This window comes from Mustela nivalis (assembly GCF_964662115.1).
Source record: "Mustela nivalis genome assembly, chromosome: X".
NCBI lineage: Eukaryota > Metazoa > Chordata > Mammalia > Carnivora > Mustelidae > Mustela > Mustela nivalis.
This window is the reverse complement of record NC_139040.1, coordinates 40,071,238-40,090,557: the sequence shown is the minus strand read 5'-3', so window position 1 is coordinate 40,090,557 and position 19,320 is coordinate 40,071,238. Positions and strand designations below refer to the sequence as shown.

Here is a 19,320-nt window from a genome sequence, read left to right as displayed (position 1 = left end):
GGGGGCTTAAGTGGGTAGGAGAAGAATAAATGAAACAAGATGGGATTGGGAGGGAGACAAACCATAAGTGACTCTTAATCTCACAAAACAAACTGAGGGCTGCTGGGGGGAGGGGGTTTGGGAGAAGGGGGTGGGATTATGGACATTGGGGAGGGTATGTGCTTTGGTGAGTGCTGTGAAGTGTGTAAACCTGGTGATTCACAGACCTGTACCCCTGGGGATAAAAATATATGTTTATATAAAAAATAAAAAATTAATAAAAAAAAAGAGGTAGAAATAAAATCAGCACTGAAGCATATAAAGCAAAGTGCCAGCTTCTTACCTCAAAAAAAAAAAAAAAAAAAAAAAGGAGTCCTGAGACTAAAAACTTGGAGAAATGTGAATCTAGCCCTCTGGTTCTTAACAATATGCTAAACATACCCTAATGAAAATCAGAATAGTCCAGATAGAACTAGGTTTTTAAAAAATAATTCTAAGAATTGTTTACCTGTGAACATGACCTGTCATCCACAACTTATGCAAATGTGACCTTTGAATAGTGTTGCTTCTAATTCCCTAGTGTCTTTAATATGCTGTTTTCTGTAGACTCTTCTGTGCCAGAGATTTTTTGGTGCTATATCAAATCTGAGACTATTCCATAAGGTGGTAATTGTTTTCAAAACCTATAGCAGAAGTATCTGTGGGTTCAGGGCAGAAAGAAAGGCAACTTGCCATACTATGCATGGTTGTCCACCTCAGCATCATTTTTTGGGGGGCTTAAAAGAATGATTATAGTCCCCCATTGGGCTCCCTGCTCAGCAGAAAGCCTGCTTCTTCCTCTGCCTGCTTCTCCCCTGGTTTGTGCCCACCCTGCCCCAGATAAATAAATGAATAAAATTTAAAAATTAAAAAAGAATGATAATAAAAGTTGATTTTAGTCTTTTTCACTGTCACCATCCCTCCCCCCAAAAGGTAATTTGTTAACAATCTAGAATGTTAAGAACCATTGCTTTACCCAACAGCTAACCTGTACTAATGCCTGTTTCATACCCTGCAACAGATCAGAATTTAACTAAAAGGCTAGTTAAGAGCATAAGGACATATTTAACAAGGTGTGCAATACCTATTTGATTCCAGTGAACCACAGAGCTATATTTCCAATACCTCCGAGAAATTATTTGTATGTCTGTTGAGGTGCAATGGTAGAACTATTTTTTTTTTCATCAAGAGAGTTGATGTGAAGAAAGCTAAATTCGGTTCATCTGTGGCTGGCAATAATCAAAAGGGGGCAAAAAAGTCACAAAACAGAAATTTGAAGGAAGATAAGCTAGTCAGGCTAAAAAGTTTACATAATTTTTTTTATTAGTTTAAAAAAATTCCTTTTAGGATGCCTTGGTCTTAGGACCTTCAGTGTTCCTCTTTGAAATACACTGACCTTCCCTAGTAGCCCAAAGTTGAATATGTTGACCTACCCTAATTGCTATAGGGGGGAAAACTGAGCCTTTGAAAGCTACTGGTGAACAAAATGAATACTCAGAAGTACACATGAATTGGTTCCAGATTTTCTAATGGAGGAAATGTTTGTTGGAGAATCATGTTGGAATTCTTCACACCTAGATCTTATTCATCCTATGTATAAGTGGACTCAGAAGTGCTGATCTCACTGTATTATCAAGATGTTGGGCAGTATTGAATATGAGCTTAGTTTGGGAAGAGCTACTTTGGCCTTCAGTTGCCCTTTACTAATCTAGTATGTCATTCACTGCAAATATTCTTTTCTAATATTAAAAGTGGAATACACGTTGAAAGAGATACTAGAATAGCATACCACACCCATTTATAATTTGTGTTTGAAGGCCACAGTGCTATAAGTGTGCCATCATTATACTTAGAATAATTCATATATTGTAAAATTTTAGAATTTATTTTATATTTTGACACATTAATATTTAAATGTGGGGGGAAGGTCCAGAAGCACAGAACTTAATACATAGTTTATACTTGAGAAATATTTGTTCATTGAATTTTTCTGTGTTCACAAAGAAGTAAGAGTAGGCCAAAACTATAATATCATCAACTTTTTTGAAAGAAATGAAAGGGCTTGGCCACCAGCAGAAGCTTAGATCAAATTTCTATATATTATGAATAATAACTGGAAAGTGTCTTTGACCAGTAGTGCCAAGGATTGACACACTTTATTTATATTAGCATTTTAATTGAATGATATTCTGTAAGAGTATAAGAGTTGCTACAGTTTATTTTATTACCTTTGTTCCCAAGATAGTCATAGGCAGAAACCATTATTCACTGTCGAACATTTGAAATTGGAGTATTTCTTCGGCTTAATTGTTACCTATTCTTAATCTGTCCCTTCTCCCAAAATATTTTAGGTAGCAGAGTGAAAATGTAAAAACAAACAAACAAACCTTGAGCTAAATGGTGGTGTTAATGATTTTTAAGTAGCAAGTTCAAGGATTCCTGACTGAATTAAGTGAATGCTATCAAGACAATTGTACCCAGGGACGCCTGGGTGGCTCAGTTGGTTTAGCATCTGACTCTTGGTTTTCGCCTCAGGTTATGATATCAGGGTCCTGAGATCTGAGGCCCTTTCAGGCTCTGTGCTCAGCAGGGAGTCTGTTTCCCCTCTCCCTCTCCCTTTGTCCCACCTTGCTCGTGTAAGCTTTCTCTCTCTCAAATAAAATAAATGAATCTTAAAAAAAAAAAAAAAAGTAAGTTTACCCATATTTTCCCAACTGTGCACTCATATAGCCAAGGAAGAATTATTTATACCATGGAATTTGGCACGCACTACAAATCAAGGCTTCCTCGTTAAATATTTGCCACAACACCCCCATCCTGAATGTATCTGATTTTCATTTTTACAGTAGAATAATAGCTTTAGGTTTCACTGTGACGTAGAAAGGTGGTGAAGAGACACTGGAGCCAAACTGCCTGGGTTCAAATACCAATTCTGTACTTATTAGCTTGTGTTATCCTAGGCAAGTTAGTCGATCTTATCTTTAATGAGATAATAGCTATCCTTACCTTATAGGGTGGATATGAGGATTAAATATGTTAATGCATGTAAAGCACTTAAGACAGGGTCTAGTTTATAGATAAATCTTATCTGGCAACCTCAATTATCCAGAGCATAGCCAGGATTCAGGAAGCAAACAAAAATGTCACTGAGCAACCAATATATAAATATCAGAGGGTACTTGCAACTGAAGCCCTCCAGCTCTCTTTGGAAGCCTGTTTTACTTTTCCCTTAAACCAAAGCTTCATTGACTTTTCAGAGTTGAAAGCAGATTGGAAATATAAAATTAGAAAGAGAGAGAGATGCTCTTAGTGAGAACCTACCCCCCCCAAAAAAGAAATTACCCAAATGAAAACTCAAAAATGAGTCAGACTGGACAACTTCTAAGGTCCATTCTAGCTCCAAAAATCTATGACTTTGGTGAAAAATTGTAAAAGTTTGGGGACAAATAAGCTTACCAGTACCATATAAAATAATGGCTCACAAAGATGATCCACTCTCAATAATAAATCATAATCAGTATATCCTAGTTAGGAAATAGAACAGTATAAATTACTTTTTTAAATGTTGTAAAAATTATTTGTGTAAAACTTTTTGTTACTTGGAAATTTTACTTTTAGAGGATACCCAACTCCCTGACAATACCAGTTAAAGGAAAGCATTACTGTAGTTCATTAAAAGACAGTCTCTATCCTTAAAACGCTATTAATTTAGAGAGGGACTACAATATGCCAATTGAAACACAAAGCAAAATGAACTACTAGATAAAGGTTAAAAACCAAGTGACAAGGGAACAAAGAGGGAACATTTATGTTCTCTCTTGGAACTTGGGAAAAGATTATAGGAGGCAGCATTTGAGCTGGGATTTGAGTAATGCACAGGCAGAGGAGGAGGGGGGAGTGTCAGCAGATGTAGGAAATTTTAGTGTTAGGGAACAGAAAGAACAAAAAGGAGAATTATAAAAAGTGAATAATAGCCAATACCGTGTGCCTAGATGTGAGTGTTCATGAGATGGGGTTGTAGTGGAGATATATCAAACTGAAAAGATCAGTTGGGACCAGTATGGGGCCCTCATAAAAGGCTTTCAGTGCTAGGCCAAAGGGTCAGGAGAGACTTAAGAGCCAGAAAAGAGGCATGATGCAACCAAGTGATGGCAAAAGTCAACCAGGAAGGTAAACTCTGATGAAACTTAAAGGACAGGGAAATATTGGATATAGAGTGACAAGTTAGGAGATTACTGAAGGAGTTTAGGCAAGGACATTATGAGGATGTGTATTAAGTAGGCAGCAGGAATGGAAGGAAGGATCTGATAGTACACCAAGGAAATCACATCAACATGACTGCTTAGGTTAGCAGTGAGTATTCAGACAGGATTCTGAGAATTCATACCAGATGACCAGAGGGCTCTGATACCATTAACAGAGGGTTGTGATTGGGAAGGGAAGGAGGAAACAATTTTTAAGTAGTGGCAAAGGTGTAGAGGGGAGGAGATGTATAAGAATGTTTCAAAATAGGTCTTGTATATAATTAGAAAACTGATTCAATAGATAGTTGGACTATATATAGCATATATGAATGTGCATTTGGGGCAATTGAAGCACAGCATTGTTCCCTATGTGTGGTCAAAGTACATTTTTGACTGTCCTTGTTTTTTAATCTCCAGCTGACCACAATGGTCTGTATATTCCTTAGCATCCACCCCTGCCACCCACCTCATATCTTCCAAAAGAATGAAAACTTATTTCTATTAGTAAAAAAGTTCAGGACACATCTGTGATTTAAAAAGAAAGTGAAATAAGTCAAGCAAAGAGAGTCAATTATCATATGGTTTCACTTATTTGTGGAGCATAACAAATAGCATGGAGGGCAAGGGGAGATGGAGAGGAGAAGGGAGTTGAGGGAAATTGGAAGGGGAGGTGAACCATGAGAGACTATGGACTCAGAAAAACAATCTGAGGGTTTTGAAGGGGCAAGGGGTGGGAGCTTGGGGGAACCAGGTGGTAGGTATTGGAGAGGGCACGGATTGCATGGAGCACTGGGTGTGGTGCAAAAACAATGAATACTGTTACGCTGAAAATAAATTTAAAAAATTTAAAAATTTTTAAAATTATATTTTAAAGCTTGAGTTTTAGAATTATCTCTACTTTCAAAGATTATACAGGTTACACTATTAGAAATGCATGCTGGGTTGAATAATAAATCTTTATAACCAGAAATTTTCCTGAATTATCTCTACTTTCAAGGATTATACAGGTTACACTATCAGAAATAAATGCTGGGTTAAATAATCTTCATAACCAAAAATTTTCCTGACAGCTGGCTTGTAGAGAAAAGACAAATAATGACAAAAGAGAATTAAAATAATATCTGTGCTTTTAGTGCCAAAGCTAGAAATGTAAAGCTCCCAAATAAATAGAAAAATGAGCTGCTCTCTTGCAAAATAGCCAGTTCTCTAAATCTGTAAGGGATATTTGGGTCATATGTTAATAGAGGAGAAAAATATATCAAAAGGCATTCCAGACTCCTCCACTTCCCATTGCTTTCAAGATTTTCTTCATGTAAATGAGAGTAAGTCATCAGTGTATACCAAACTGAGTATCAGCAAATTAGTGAAGTTGTAAAAGGTTTTAACTGAATGGCTATCATATATTTTTAAAAGTGTCTTTAGAACTTTAAGGATCTGTAATAATACCCTATGAATCTGTTCTTTTAATTAGTAACTTCAAGTAAGATCATCTTGATCCTTTGAAGACTTTGGCCATCAGGAACCATAAACTTAAGGGATTGCTTGGGTAGTAATTCTGCTATGTACCTTGCCATCTTAGGTTTATACTCTTAATTTGACCATTGAAAGTATGAATATTGTTTTAGTAGTACACTTTTGTGTTTAAGTTCTAAAGTCTGTTACCTTACAAATTGAAAAAAATGACGTAGTTAAATCTAGTTAAAGAGATAAAGCCTTTTAGAGTCCTGTGCCCACAAGCTTGCACACGTGTGGGTGGGTATGGAGTTGTGTTTATTCCATACTGGAGTTTGATCATTAACCAAGATTAGTACCTTAACCTAGTATCAGTGGGAGGTTTCTCTGGTTAGTAATCTCTAAACATTCAAAGAGCTCTATTTTTTGCTGAAGATTATTGGTCTCAGGTGGTATATACTAGAAGGAATATAAACCTTGATAAGCATTGGAATGGCATGAGTAATCTGACATTCTCACAACACCAGGAAAGATAATGTTTGTCCTTTACTTTTCTCACAGGATTTACATAGTTGGGGGTAGAGAGGAAGGTGTTAAAGAGATTAAGTCTCTAGACTAAGATTTAGATTATTAGACTATTAGTCTAATTTCAGGCTTGACTTTCATTGGTGTTGAACCATACATTACTATTAATTTTACATGTTCTATTCATTGCTAACTTGATTAGGTCTGTACAAAACCTTAGAGTACCTTGGACAAATTTTATATTGCTTTAGAGGATATGGAAAAATGGCACATGTATGTGCGCACATGCGTGCGCATGTGTGTGTGTGTGTGGTATGTTTGGTCTCAAACATTTATCTCAGATTACTACTTCCTGATATGTAAATTCTTGTACATTTTAGTAGTGAGCTCATGAGCCAGTCTATTACCTTATAAAATGGGAAAATATATAGTTAAGTATTTGTCTTTCCCAAATCTCAGATTCCCTTGGATGTAAACCCTCTTTTCTACCATCTGGGGGACTATTTCTCTTTAAGAAAGACCTCGTGTAAGAGGTGAATTTGACTCTAAACTCAATACTGTTGAATTATAGGTAGTTAACCTGAAGAGAGCGGAGGTGTTTGTTACATGTCGTAGCTTCCTTACTAAAGTCTGAGTTCCTTAGGATCAATAACCAAGGCTCAGCATGTTTATATTCCCTATAACATATGTATAGTAAGTGCCTAATAAACGTTAATTGAGTGAATGAGTATCCTTCCATGTCTCACTGGGAATACTGTAAAATCACTTTAGCAATTGGATTTCTGTACTCAGAATGCTGACCAAAACTCAAACTGAATTTCTTTTCTTTTACAGGTGCAGGAGACATTGTTGCAATCATGATTGGCAATCTGAAAGGCACAAAAATTCTACAATCTATTCAAAGAGGCATACAAGTAACAATGGTCATCGAAGTAGGGAAAAAACATGGCCCTTGGGTGAATCACTATTCAATTTTCTTTGTTTCTGTGTCCTTTTTTATTATTACGGCAGCAACTGTGGGCTATTTTATCTTTTACTCTGCTCGAAGATTACGGAATGCAAGAGCTCAAAGCAGGAAACAGGTTTGTAGTGGTTCTTTCTTCCAATCTAAAAATACTTTTTTTTTTAAAGATTTTATTTTTAAGTAATCTCTTGCAACCAACGTGGGGCTCAAACTCACAACCCCAGGATCAAGACTCACATGCTTCACTGACTGAGCCAGCCAGGAACCCTAAAAATACTCTTTTAATTGTAATTTCAGTCATGCATTTTAATGTATTTCACTTGCTAGACAGTGATCCATGCATGTTTTATGAAAAGTGATAGTTTTTAATGCATACCAGCTTCCATCCTTTCAAAAGTTTTATTTTCTGTAATTTGTCCATGGCCTTAATCCTGCTTAATTAAATCTTCTGACACCTCATTACAGAGCACAGCCAGCATTTAATTATATATGGGTGTAAATACATATGTTCTTTTAAATTTTTTTCTAAATTAACCAAAGCATTTCATGCTCAATATAGAAAATATAGAAATCAGAAAATAAAAGGGAGAAAACCTTCACCCAAACCCCATATAACAAAATAAAAACTGCGGTTACCACCACTGTTATTGTACATGTATGTATGTGTCTCTACATGCATGTATTTGCATGTGGGATCAGGGCTGGGAAGAGACTAGGCTGAATGTCATGAGGAGGTGGCTTTAAAGATCTGATGGTGCATGATATAGTGCCAGGCTCCAGTCATATATTCATAATTTCTGTCATATCCTGTTTTAACAACTGATGTATAAATGGGCAGGAAGTACAGAATTAATAGAGCAAAAACACAGAAGCGTCATTGAACCAGGGAATTACCTGTGGTTGTGTGCCATTGATCCTAGCACTTTAAACTGTCTCCCATTCCCTTGATACCCTCATTTCCCATGTCCCATGGATACATCTTCAGTTCCTTTGGCCCTTCTCTTTGTTTGTTACACTTGCTGTCAAAATCCAACCCTGGTTTAATCCTGTTTCCTCCCTGCTCTGTGCCTGCACTTTCAAGTAGCAGAAAAACACTGACCTCAGCACAGACCGATCTCACTTTAAATTTATGACCACAAACTCTGAGTGAGCCCTTAATGCTACCAACAATCATACTACATATTCTTAGCTACCCTGCCACCACTTTTGCAAGTAACTAATCATACATGTTCTTTTCTCCTTAAACCTCCAGCACCTCCCCCAACTTTACTCTCTGCTTGTAGTTTGGATCTCAGTCCACTGAGGAAATTGAAGTGATCCAGAGAGTGCTTCTCCTTGCTTCTGCGATAGCTACTCATCCGTGTGCATCTGTATCTGTATCTATGTCCTCTGCCCTGTCTTCTGTCACTGTGGATGTACAAACATGCTATTATTGCTTCCCTTTTCAAAAGAACGTCTCTTGACCCCAGGCCAGAAATCTTAGAATTATCCTTTATTTCTCTTTTACCTCTCACTTCCCATGTAACCTCCATCAGCAAATCTTGTTAGTTCTGCCTTCATTAAATATCCAGAATCCAGTTACTTGTCACCACTTCCACTGCCTCCACCCTGGTCCAAGCCACCATCATTTCCTAGCTCCACCCCCTCTTAAGTTTCTCAACACAACAGAGCGTGGTGCTGTTTCTCCAGAATGCTCAGTAAGAATTTAATGCATTCAGCTGATCATATAGTGAGGGCAGGAATACATTTTTATATGTACTGAGAAGTTCCTCCCAAGGCAATGAAATTCTGGCCACTTATGTATTCTCTTTCTAAGAAGGAAAGATGAACCCAATTTATTGTGGAGTGGGGGAGCAGTGACGATTTCTGTATTGAAGTTAATTGAATTTAGGAAAAGACAAGAAATTAAAATCTTATTATAAAACCTTCATAAAGATTAGACGCCAGTATATGGTAATGAGTGATGATTCTCTCAATGTTTACAGTTAATTGACTTCTGTTCCTCTCCTCAGAGAAGCAGCTTATCACACTGGTGGCAGGTTCAGTCTGTTACTAGCTGTGGTCAAAAGGATGTTTAAGTTTCTTAAGCCAAGCCATTCAGTAGTTTCACAGTATGTTAATATTTGACATTTATATATTGTACTGTTTTTGCCTCTGAGGTTAGAGAGAAATTGGTATCCAGTATGACTATTAAAGGTTATGGATACAACGGTAAGAGTGTTTGGTTTTACATATGTTCATGATGGGATATGTATTTCTGTATTCTAAGTGCTATAATAAATCTGTTTGCATGGCATTAAACCCCATCAGAAAGTAATGATTTATAAAGAACTGATTGCTGTCACATAACTTTCACTGAATATTTAACTCTGGTCTCATCACTCCTTTAAGTAATTTTCATAGTTTATAATATATTTTATGAAAAGTTATATAAAAATGGTCAAGAATAGCATTACAGTATAGTGGGTGACTCAGTCAGTGACTCTTGATTTTGACCCGGCTCATCATTTCAGGGTCATGGGATCGACCTCTAAGTGCCAGCTTCTGTGCTCAGCACAGAGTTGGCTTGAGATTCTCTCCCTCTCCTCCTACCTCTCCCCATCTCGACCTCTGCTCTTGTGCGCACTCACATATGCTCGCCCGCGCTCTCTCTCTCTCTCTCTCCCTCTCTCAAATAAATAAACCTTTAAAAAAAGAACAGCATTAAAACTTCTCACCTTTTAGAGAAAGCTTTGGAAAGGGCCTTTTTCACTGCACAGTGGTCTATATCTGTGTATCCTTTGGTGACTAAAGTGTTAGATATATGTCTGTTAATCCCTTTTGCTTATTAATATTTGAAAGTGTCACGATGTCATTTACATGTTCAGTTTTCCTGACTTCCTATTTATTTTTAAAAGGTATAGCTTGATACACGTGATGGTTATAACTAAATACTTAACTACATTGCTACCATTTTGCAGGTAGAAATGGTAATGAAACTGAGTTATGGAAACTTGCCTTTATTAGACTATGAGGAATTCATTAGAATATTCAGGATTGTCTTTCCTCTGAACTATTATAATGCATAGTATATAATGTCAAGCAAACTGGTAAATGTATAATTATAAATTTGATGACCAAGATGTCCAAATATAATAGGTAGCACACAGTGGCCACATGCCTGATAATGTCATAATACGATGTGTGAGAATACTTGTCATCCGTGTGTCTGTGCATAGAAATCTTTTAAACAAATGAAAAGTATGAATGGGTTGTGAATGAAGGTAGCATGTTAGGCATTACATGGTGGATTTGTGTCCACACTGGGAACACCGATAACCTAAGACCAGGAAGATTATGGAAAAACTTATGGTGTGCTCAAACTAATGAATTTGGGAGTGACCACTTTAACTTGATTCTGGCATGCAACACCCAGAATTTTGGTGTATGGTGCATGTATCCTAACTGTACTTAAGCAGTTAATACTCAGTGGAACAAGGCATATGTTTGATTAAACTTGGCTAGTGAAGTAAAAGAGGGCTCTATGTGAAGTAGAACCTGGCCTATGTGTAATAGAAGAAGCTGAACTAACTTTTAATGAAGAGTGACTTTCAGAAGAAGAGAATTTACTCTCTGAAATAGACATTGGAAGGAATCATCAGCCAGGAGGGAAAAAATGGGAATCCACTTGGAAAGAAGGTAATGACTTGATAATACAGTCACACAGACCCAATACATAATGCTAGAGAGTGCTAGCACTCAACACTGGAAAAGAGCATGTTTCTGACACAACAGGTCTGTTAACTATTCTACTATAAATGGAGGCCCAAGTCCCCATGGACTAATGGCCTCCCATTTTTAACTATGGAAGCTCAGAGAGAGCATCTTTGAGACACATGCAGATCCCTAACCTTGTGGACATTTTTTGAGTGAAATTATAACTTACATTGCTGATCCTCTAACTTATCTTGTCCAAAGGGATAGACCAAAATAAGATGAGCTAGTAAGAATAATACTGAATGATACCCATGTATTCCTCATAGGAGGGAGATGGCCTTCCTGCATGATAGTCAATAGGAACCTATAACTATATAACAGCCAAGTGATTGGTTTTGTCCTCAGCTAATATAGAACCTAGAAAAGACAGAATCATCCTCACTGGTGATAATATTTGCCCATAATAATTTCTAGTGTATGGGCAAAGAACAATTCTTCTAGGAAGGTTAAATAAACACTTCTGTGATACTTCCTGATTTATTTTGTAACCAAGCCAAACCGTACCCTAACCATATTGCATATATGGTATAATACTAGTATTGTTCAAAATTCAATTGGCAAAATTCAACTACCTTATATAAATAAATCATGTGATAGTCAAATGTATTGGAAAACCGAACTGAAACCTCCGAAGAATATGATACCAATGGAGAGTGATTGGCCTGAGGAAGAATTAGATTTAGTTCCATTACCATATTAAATGGCTCTATACAGTTTTATCACAAAATTCAAGTAGTCATAGAACAAGGAAGTAAGCAGATAATTAAACTGGTACAACAATATAAAGATGTTTGAAATGGTCTTACAGATTGAAAGAAGCCTATTTATTCCCTTCATTGGCTTCTGCAAGTATTGGTATGCTTATGTTGTTCTTAACTGCATTTCACGTATAAATTCTGTACTAATTGCAGAAGTCCAAATAACTATGACCGTTTTGTTGTTAAAAGGACCTTGATCAAGATATGGGGGTGGGGGACACCCGGGTGGCTCAGTGGGTTAAGGGTCCAACTCTTGATCTCAGCTCTGGTCTTGATCTCTGGGGTCATGAGTTCAACCCTCTGTTGGGCTCCATGCTGGGCATGGAACCTACTTTTAAAAAAGACTACTTTGAAAGAAAAGGAGATATAGGGGTTGGATTGTGAGGAAAGATAGCACAGTAGATCTAGTTGTTTACTCCTTGCTAGTCTCCAGGGGAACTGTAACTGGTCTTTGGGAATGTGGCCTGAAAGTGTTTTTTATGTTAGTTATTGATAATTTTGTTATTACACACCTGGAGCAATGGACCATGTTGTACCAGCTTGTCATGCTTGCTTGGCACTACAGTCAAGATTGATGATACACCTATTTTCATTATTGGGGTTCTGAGTTTCAGGCAGTATGGCCAGTTGCTAGCAGGATTACCTAGTGACCAGCCCCCATCTTAGCCTCAGATCCTGAGACTCAAATTGGTTTCCTGGGTAAAGATATGCCACACATGTCTTTGTAGTTTGCTGCCAAAGAGATAGCACTCCTTTGTGGTCTCACATGAGGAAGAACTAAGCTACATTAATATCTTAAAATTTGTACTTGAACTTTAAAGCATGACTAAAAATATCTAAAATAGTTCTGGTTACATTAGGTTTTCTTCACTAGTACTTGAAATTAACTGGAAGACTTATCAGGTGTCTGCATACTGTACTGCTACCAATATATACATTTGTGGTGGGGAAATTAATATGTGTCTGTTCCTGTCCAAATTTGAGACTTATTGGAGCCTTTTACCAAACTATTATTTTGGCTCTTAGATAAGAAGAGTAGATTAAATAAATCACTCTCTTAGTAGGACCTAGTTGTATAATCTTTCTCGGACTCTCACTGCACAAAAGGAAGCTCTTATAATGGGTCTCAGGATTTTTTTTTTATATTCACTTACTCTAATCTTACATTTACATCACTAATTCTGAAGGTTTTGATTGTCTTTTCTGAAAAATGCAGTAGTCTGAGTCATAACTTATCTACTGGGTCAAATTCCCCCTTCCCTCACTGCTCTTCCTTATAGTGCATTTCCTCACTGTTGACAGTGATCACCTTCAGGCAGGTAGTCTGTATTCCTTTCTATCCCCATCTCCATAGTTGCATAGACTTACAGGAAACTGTATTATAGTCTGTACCTCTTCTTTCCTTTAGGAATGCTTCATTAAAATATTATGCATAGGTTTTTTGCTGAAAAAAGAAAGATTTCTTTCAGGTCTCATATATCTGAACGTCCACATGACTCAAACATTGATTTTGTTCACAGGAATAGATCTGAGGAAAAGAATCCTGTTACTGTAAATCTTGATTCTGTTCTATAAACTCTGAGTCAAACTTTTATGAAAAAAATTTTATTTTAAAAGAAGTGGTGACTTCAAGCAAGAAAATCTGGTTTGCTTCTATCCACCCTCATTTCTTGCTTTTGCATACCCTGCCCCCCATCAAGTAATTAGGTTTGATTACATGCCTAGTGTTATTCATGTGGGTTTCAGTTACACTAAAAGCTGAATACCTTGGGACCCAAAACCAGGCTGACAAATCACTAGCCTGGAACATTTATTTTACTTAATTAGATGTAAATACACAAATAGACTAAGTAGAATATTTCTTGAGTTTATAATTTAAAAATTGAACATTGTAATATAGGATAAGAAGTGGCTTTTCATTTTCAGCCCAAATAAAGTCTCACTCAGAACTAAGAAAACTATGTAGCCAAGATTCTTCAGTGACTAGAATGATCACAGCTTTTCAGTAGAGTAATGACATTAAGTTTCTGTTAAGAAAACTGTCCGACCACCAAGCTTTTTTGAATTAGTCTTCAAGTCTCTTTCCAAATATTCTTATATCAGGTATCTCTTTGGATTGGAGAGGAGGCAGGGAGAGTCTGTTGATATAAAATACTTGCTTAAAAGAGTTCCCCAAATCACAGTAAGTAGCAAATTTAAGAAGGATCTGAAGATTGTATAGTAGCTGACTTTGAGGTTTTGGGCTTTTTTTCTTATTTCTTTCATTTATCTTCTTCACAAGGAATGTGAAGCCTTTTAAAGGCTTCTTTGCTATTACACAATGAAGGCAGTGTACTGTAGTGGAGAGATCATGGACTTGAAAGCCAGATAGAACCTGGGCTTGAATTGAATCACAGCTCTGCAACTAACCAGCTGCCTGGACTTTAGTCAAGCTTCTGAACCTTTTCTTGTCTATAAAACTTGGATATTAAAATACCTATTCCATAAGGTTGTTAATGATTAAACAAGATGACACATGTAAAAAAGCTTAGGGTTGATCCTGACCGTGGTGGGGGCCAATATCTCTTCCCAAAACCTTTGTTTCTCCAGATTTTGTGGGGTAGAGGCTTTTAATGAGTACAACTGTGACTTGGATGAGAAAATCATGAAAATCTGTTTTGATTTCTAAATTCAGAAGCTATTCTTTGAACAACTACTAGGCTCTATAGGAAACTTTTTAAAAATGGTTATGGCAGTCCTCCAGCTACTCGCAATCTAGTAGGAGAGAAAGACATGTGAATGGTACAATTACAGAGTATGATAAGAAGTAGAGGGGGGCCTGGATGGCTCCGTTGGTTAAGCAGCTGCTTTTGGCTCTAGTTATGATCCTGGGGTCCTGGAAGTCTGTTTATCCACCACCCCCACCCCACCCCTGCTCCTCCTCCCACTTGTGTGTGCACACACTCTTTCTCTCTCTCAAATACTAAATGCGTTTTTTAAAAAAGAGGTAGAAACAATGTGCTATTGGAATTTATAAGGTAGGAGGGAATTCTGAAATGGTGACAAGGCATCGAAAAATTGTCCCATGTAATTTGTGTAACAAACTAGATATATGCTTGAAGTTCTGTTTTTAAAGACTAAAATAGAAATTATAGTTTGCAGGGCACCTGGGTGGTTCAGTGGGTTAAGCCTCTGCCTTGGGCTGGGGTCATGATCTCAGGGTCCTTGGATCCAGCCCGGCATCAGGCTCTCTGCTCAGCGGGGAGCCTGCTTCCCCCTCTCTCTCTGCCTGCCTCCCTGCCTACTTGTGATCTCTCTGTCAAATAAATAAATAAAATCTTAAAAAAAAAGGAAAAAAAAATTACGGTTTGCTTTGGGACACATTTTTTTTTTTTAATGTAGAGGCATATTTGGGCACCCAGAAGTATGATTTAAGTAATATATCCAAACATGTGTATTTAATATAAACTGCTTAATCTTAATGTTCTCATATTTCAGTTTTTAGAGGAATGAATGCATCTTGGAAACTCTTGCTGTCAGTGTGACATTGAATTATTTTGAGTACTAATGGCAGCTTTGTGAGTGATCTTCATTCAAGCTCTAAAAACACAGTTTGTGCTTCTCTCCAAAATCATGTGTCTCACATCCATATTTAAAGAAAATGTCTTTGCTTTTCTTTATAAAAGTTCATTGGGAGTTACTGGAATTACCTGAATTTCCTTTTGAAGAGCTTTTTTTTTTTTTTTTTTAATTCCAAAGCTGCTTTGTTAAACATTGGTTTATACTATGATGAAACTCTTTTAGAGATCCTTCAAAATCAAGTCCCTTGCCTAGGATCATCCAGTGTCTGGAATTTTGCCCTGTGTTTTTATATCCTCCTGACTCTTTTTTTTAAGCATTGGTCTTTTTTTTTTTTTTTTAAGCATTGGTCTTAATGTGAGTTCTGTTCTCATAATCTCATAAGTGTAGACTTGGACATTACATTTCAAGCTTGCCTTTGAGCCCAGGCCTCAAATTTGCATTAGTCTTGCATATAATTAAACAAAGTTACATATTTCACAGTCATTCCTAATAAATTAATAAGTGCTAGCACTGGAGACTCAGGCACTTATGTTGTGTTGAATATCTTGGAATGAGAAATCAGACTACGTAGACTCAAGTAAATACACTAGAGATGTATCACTTCTTGTGCGTACAGTTCCCCAGCTGTGTCACAGTTTGTTTAAATCAGAAGTGCTCTAAAAACAAAGTGCAAAATGATTGTCAAAGACTTCCTATCAACTGCATTTTTTTTCTTTTCTTCTTTTCCTGTTTTTTTTTTCCCTTGCCTCCTTTTTTTTTTTTCTTTTTTAACCATTTGCAGTTTTCACATCTAGGTTTCTAAATAGCTCATCTCTATGTGAAAAGAAAGTATGGATGTTTGGAAGTCTAGGCCAGGGCCAGGACCCTTAGGCATACTGGTTATTCACTATAAGGACTGGCCACAATTTCACAGATTATAGAATCCAGGAGTTGGAAAAACTTCAAAAGGTAGCCAAATTACAGATGTTTTGTCTGGGAATCTTGAAGGATGAAGAGCAGAGTCCCAGTAACAGCTCTGTCATTTAGAGGCTGTGTGTCCTTTGGAATGAGTTATTTAACTTATCCAAACTACCATTTGCTCATCTCTAAAATGGTAGTATTTTCTCCTTCATGGGGTTGTTAGGACTAAATGAGTCCATTTTTTTTTAAAGATTTGATGTCTATTAAGATATCAAAAAACAATTTTAAATTATAAAATAACTGCATACATATAAAGAAGTAATACTAGCTTCCTGGCACAAGCCACAGTGAAAGAAAAAAGAAACGAAGAAAGAAAAGATGCTACCTTGATATTAGGGGAAGGAACACTTAACTCCAGGTGTTAGTGGGACTGACGCTAACCAACTCTTGAGGTTTTGAGCAAGGCTGTCTTCCACTGTAGGCATCAGTTTTCTTTTCTTTTCTCTTCTTTTCTTTTTTTTTTAAAGGTTTTATTTATTTACTTGACAGAGAGATCACAAGTAGGCAGAGAGGCAGGAAGAGAGAGAGAGAGAGGGAAGCAGGCTCCCTGCTGAGCAGAGAGCCCGATGCAGGACTTGATCTCAGGACTCTGAGATCATGACCTGAGCCAAAGGCAGCAGCTTAACCCACTGAGCCACCCAGGCGCCCCTTTTCTTCTTTTTTTTTTAAGATTTTATTTATTTATTTGACAGACAGAGATCACAAGCAGGTGGGGGGTGGGGGGAAGCAGGCTCCCCACCGAGCAGAGAGCCTGATGCAGGGCTTGATCCCAGGACCCTGGGATCACGACAACTTGAGCCGAAGGCAGAGCCCTTAACCCACTGAGCCACCCAGGCACCCCGGCATCAGTTTTCTTATCTGCCAGATTAGGTATCAGGCTAGGTGAATTTTTTTTTTAAGATTTTTATTTATTTGACAGAGAGATCACAAGTAGGCAGAAAGGCAGGTGGGCAGGGTGGGGTAGGGGGAAGGTGGGGAAAGCAGGCTCCCTGCCGAACAGAGAGCCTGATGCGGGGCTCTATCCCAGGACCCTGAGATCACAACCTGAGCTGAAGGCAGAGGCTTAACCCACTGAGCTGCCCAAGAACCCTAGGCTAGGTGAGTTCCAAGAGTTCTTCCAGCTCTAAAGATCCTAAGTGTACTTCCTTTCATTGTCCCTCTATTATTTACTTATGCAAATAACAGAACAGAAAACTCGTGTGCATAAAATAAGGTACCATTGTTGAATTGCCCTTTTTAAAGATTTTATTTATTTGAGAGAAAGAAAGAGAGTGAGCACAGAGGGAGAGTGAGAGGGAGAAGCAGACTCCCCATAGAGTGGAGAGCCCGACATGATGCTGGGCTCCATCCCAGGACCCTGAGATCATGACCTGAGCTGAAGGCAGACGCTTAACTGACTGAGCCACCCAGGTGCCCCTGAATTGCCCTTTTGCATTAACTCACATTTAAGTCCCAAAGTGGGAGTGAAAGGTCTCAATTATCATCTTTTCCTTCAAAGAACTAGCTAGGCCTTCCTATTTAACTTTCTCTTCAGCTATTTCTGCTCATCAAGTAAGAATCTAAGAAGTCTCTGCCATTTCTGAGTCAGCAAAGTAATAGTTTGTTAATCTCCTTGGCATTAAGCTTAATACCTTTCACAAAATGGTATATAGGAGGCAGGTAGGGGCATTAAGGATTTTCTTCATATACCTATACCCATGGATTATTCTCTTCCAAAGTGTATTTGCTACAGATGTATATAAACAGGTTACAAAAACATGTTATGCTTATTGGTGAATAGTAGTTTATATTTTCATTTTTTAAAAGATTTATTAGAGGGGCGCCTGGGTGGCTCAGTGGATTAAAACCTCTGCCTTCGGCTCAAGTCATGATCCCAGGGTCCTGGGATCGAGCCCCGAATCGGGCTCTCTGCTCAGCAGGGAGTCTGCTTCTCCCTCTCTCTCTGCCTGCTGCTCTGCCTACTTGTGATCTCTATCAAATAAATAAATAAAATATTTTTAAAAAATAGACTTATTAGAGAGAGAGAATGAGATGGGAGGTCAAAGAGAGAAGCAGAGTCTCCACGGAGCCGGGAGCCTGATGTGGGACTCAATCCCAGAACTCCAGGATCACAATCTGAGCCAAAGGCAGTTGCTTAACCAACTGAGCCACCCAGGTGCCCTATATTTTCTTCTTTTTTTGTTTTTAAGATTTTATTTATTTATTTATTTGACAGAGAGAGACACAGTGAGAGAGGGAACACAAGCAGGGGGAGTGGGAGAGGGAGAAGCAGGCTTTCCACTGAGCAGAGAGCCTGATGTGAGGCTCGATCCCAGGGCCCCAGGATCATGACCTGAGCTGAAGGCAGATGCTTAATTGACTGAGGCACCCTGGGGCCCCTATATTTTCATTTAAAAAATGTTTTATTGAGTGTCTGCTATATGCCAGGCATGGTGCTAGATACTTTCCTTACATTATCTTTGATTTTCACATATTCTTCATGTCAGTTGGGGGTTTTCCTGCTAGGGATAGAGGTACATACTCAGTGACCTCTGGTTCTGAGTACCTACTGTTTGCTGGATTTCTACTAAGTTCATTTTACACTACAAAACAGGAGGTTTTCTAATCATCTTGCCATGCTGCACATGCTGTGTCTCTATGCTTTAAACAGGGTCCACCCAAGTGTGAAAGCTAGCCTTTGCTTTAATTTACACATATATGCACTTGAGGCGTTTGTGCATGTGATAGATACTAACTGAAATGGAAGGAAGGATTTCTTTGCAACATTACAAATAATTTTAAATCAACCCTAAATATCTCATACCACCTGGGATTTTTTTTTTCCATGTGGCCACTTCACCCCATAAAGAGACAATCTTTCATTGATTCTTTCTCAATTTGCCCTTATCTCTGAGATTTCCACCTAAACCCCACCTTCACTTCTTATATTATTATTGAGGTAAAACTGATACATAAGATTACATTTTAGATGGACAACATAATTTGACACCTGTATGCACTACAAAATGATTATTACCAAAAGTCTAGTTTCAGTAGTAATCATGAATCACCATTCCTTTGACCCACTGTACCTATTTTGCCC

General features: G+C 37.8%; 1 protein-coding gene across 2 annotated transcripts in view; it reads left to right on the top strand.

Annotated features, from left to right (window-relative positions):
* Window positions 1–19,320, top strand: part of RNF128 (ring finger protein 128) — a 108,754-nt gene that overhangs the window by 66,095 nt on the left and 23,339 nt on the right. For both annotated transcript variants that reach the window (XM_082717382.1, XM_082717381.1), the window contains exon 2: window positions 7,074–7,321. In XM_082717382.1, coding sequence (XP_082573508.1) covers window positions 7,074–7,321 — 248 coding nt within the window. The remainder of the gene's footprint in view (window positions 1–7,073; window positions 7,322–19,320) is intronic.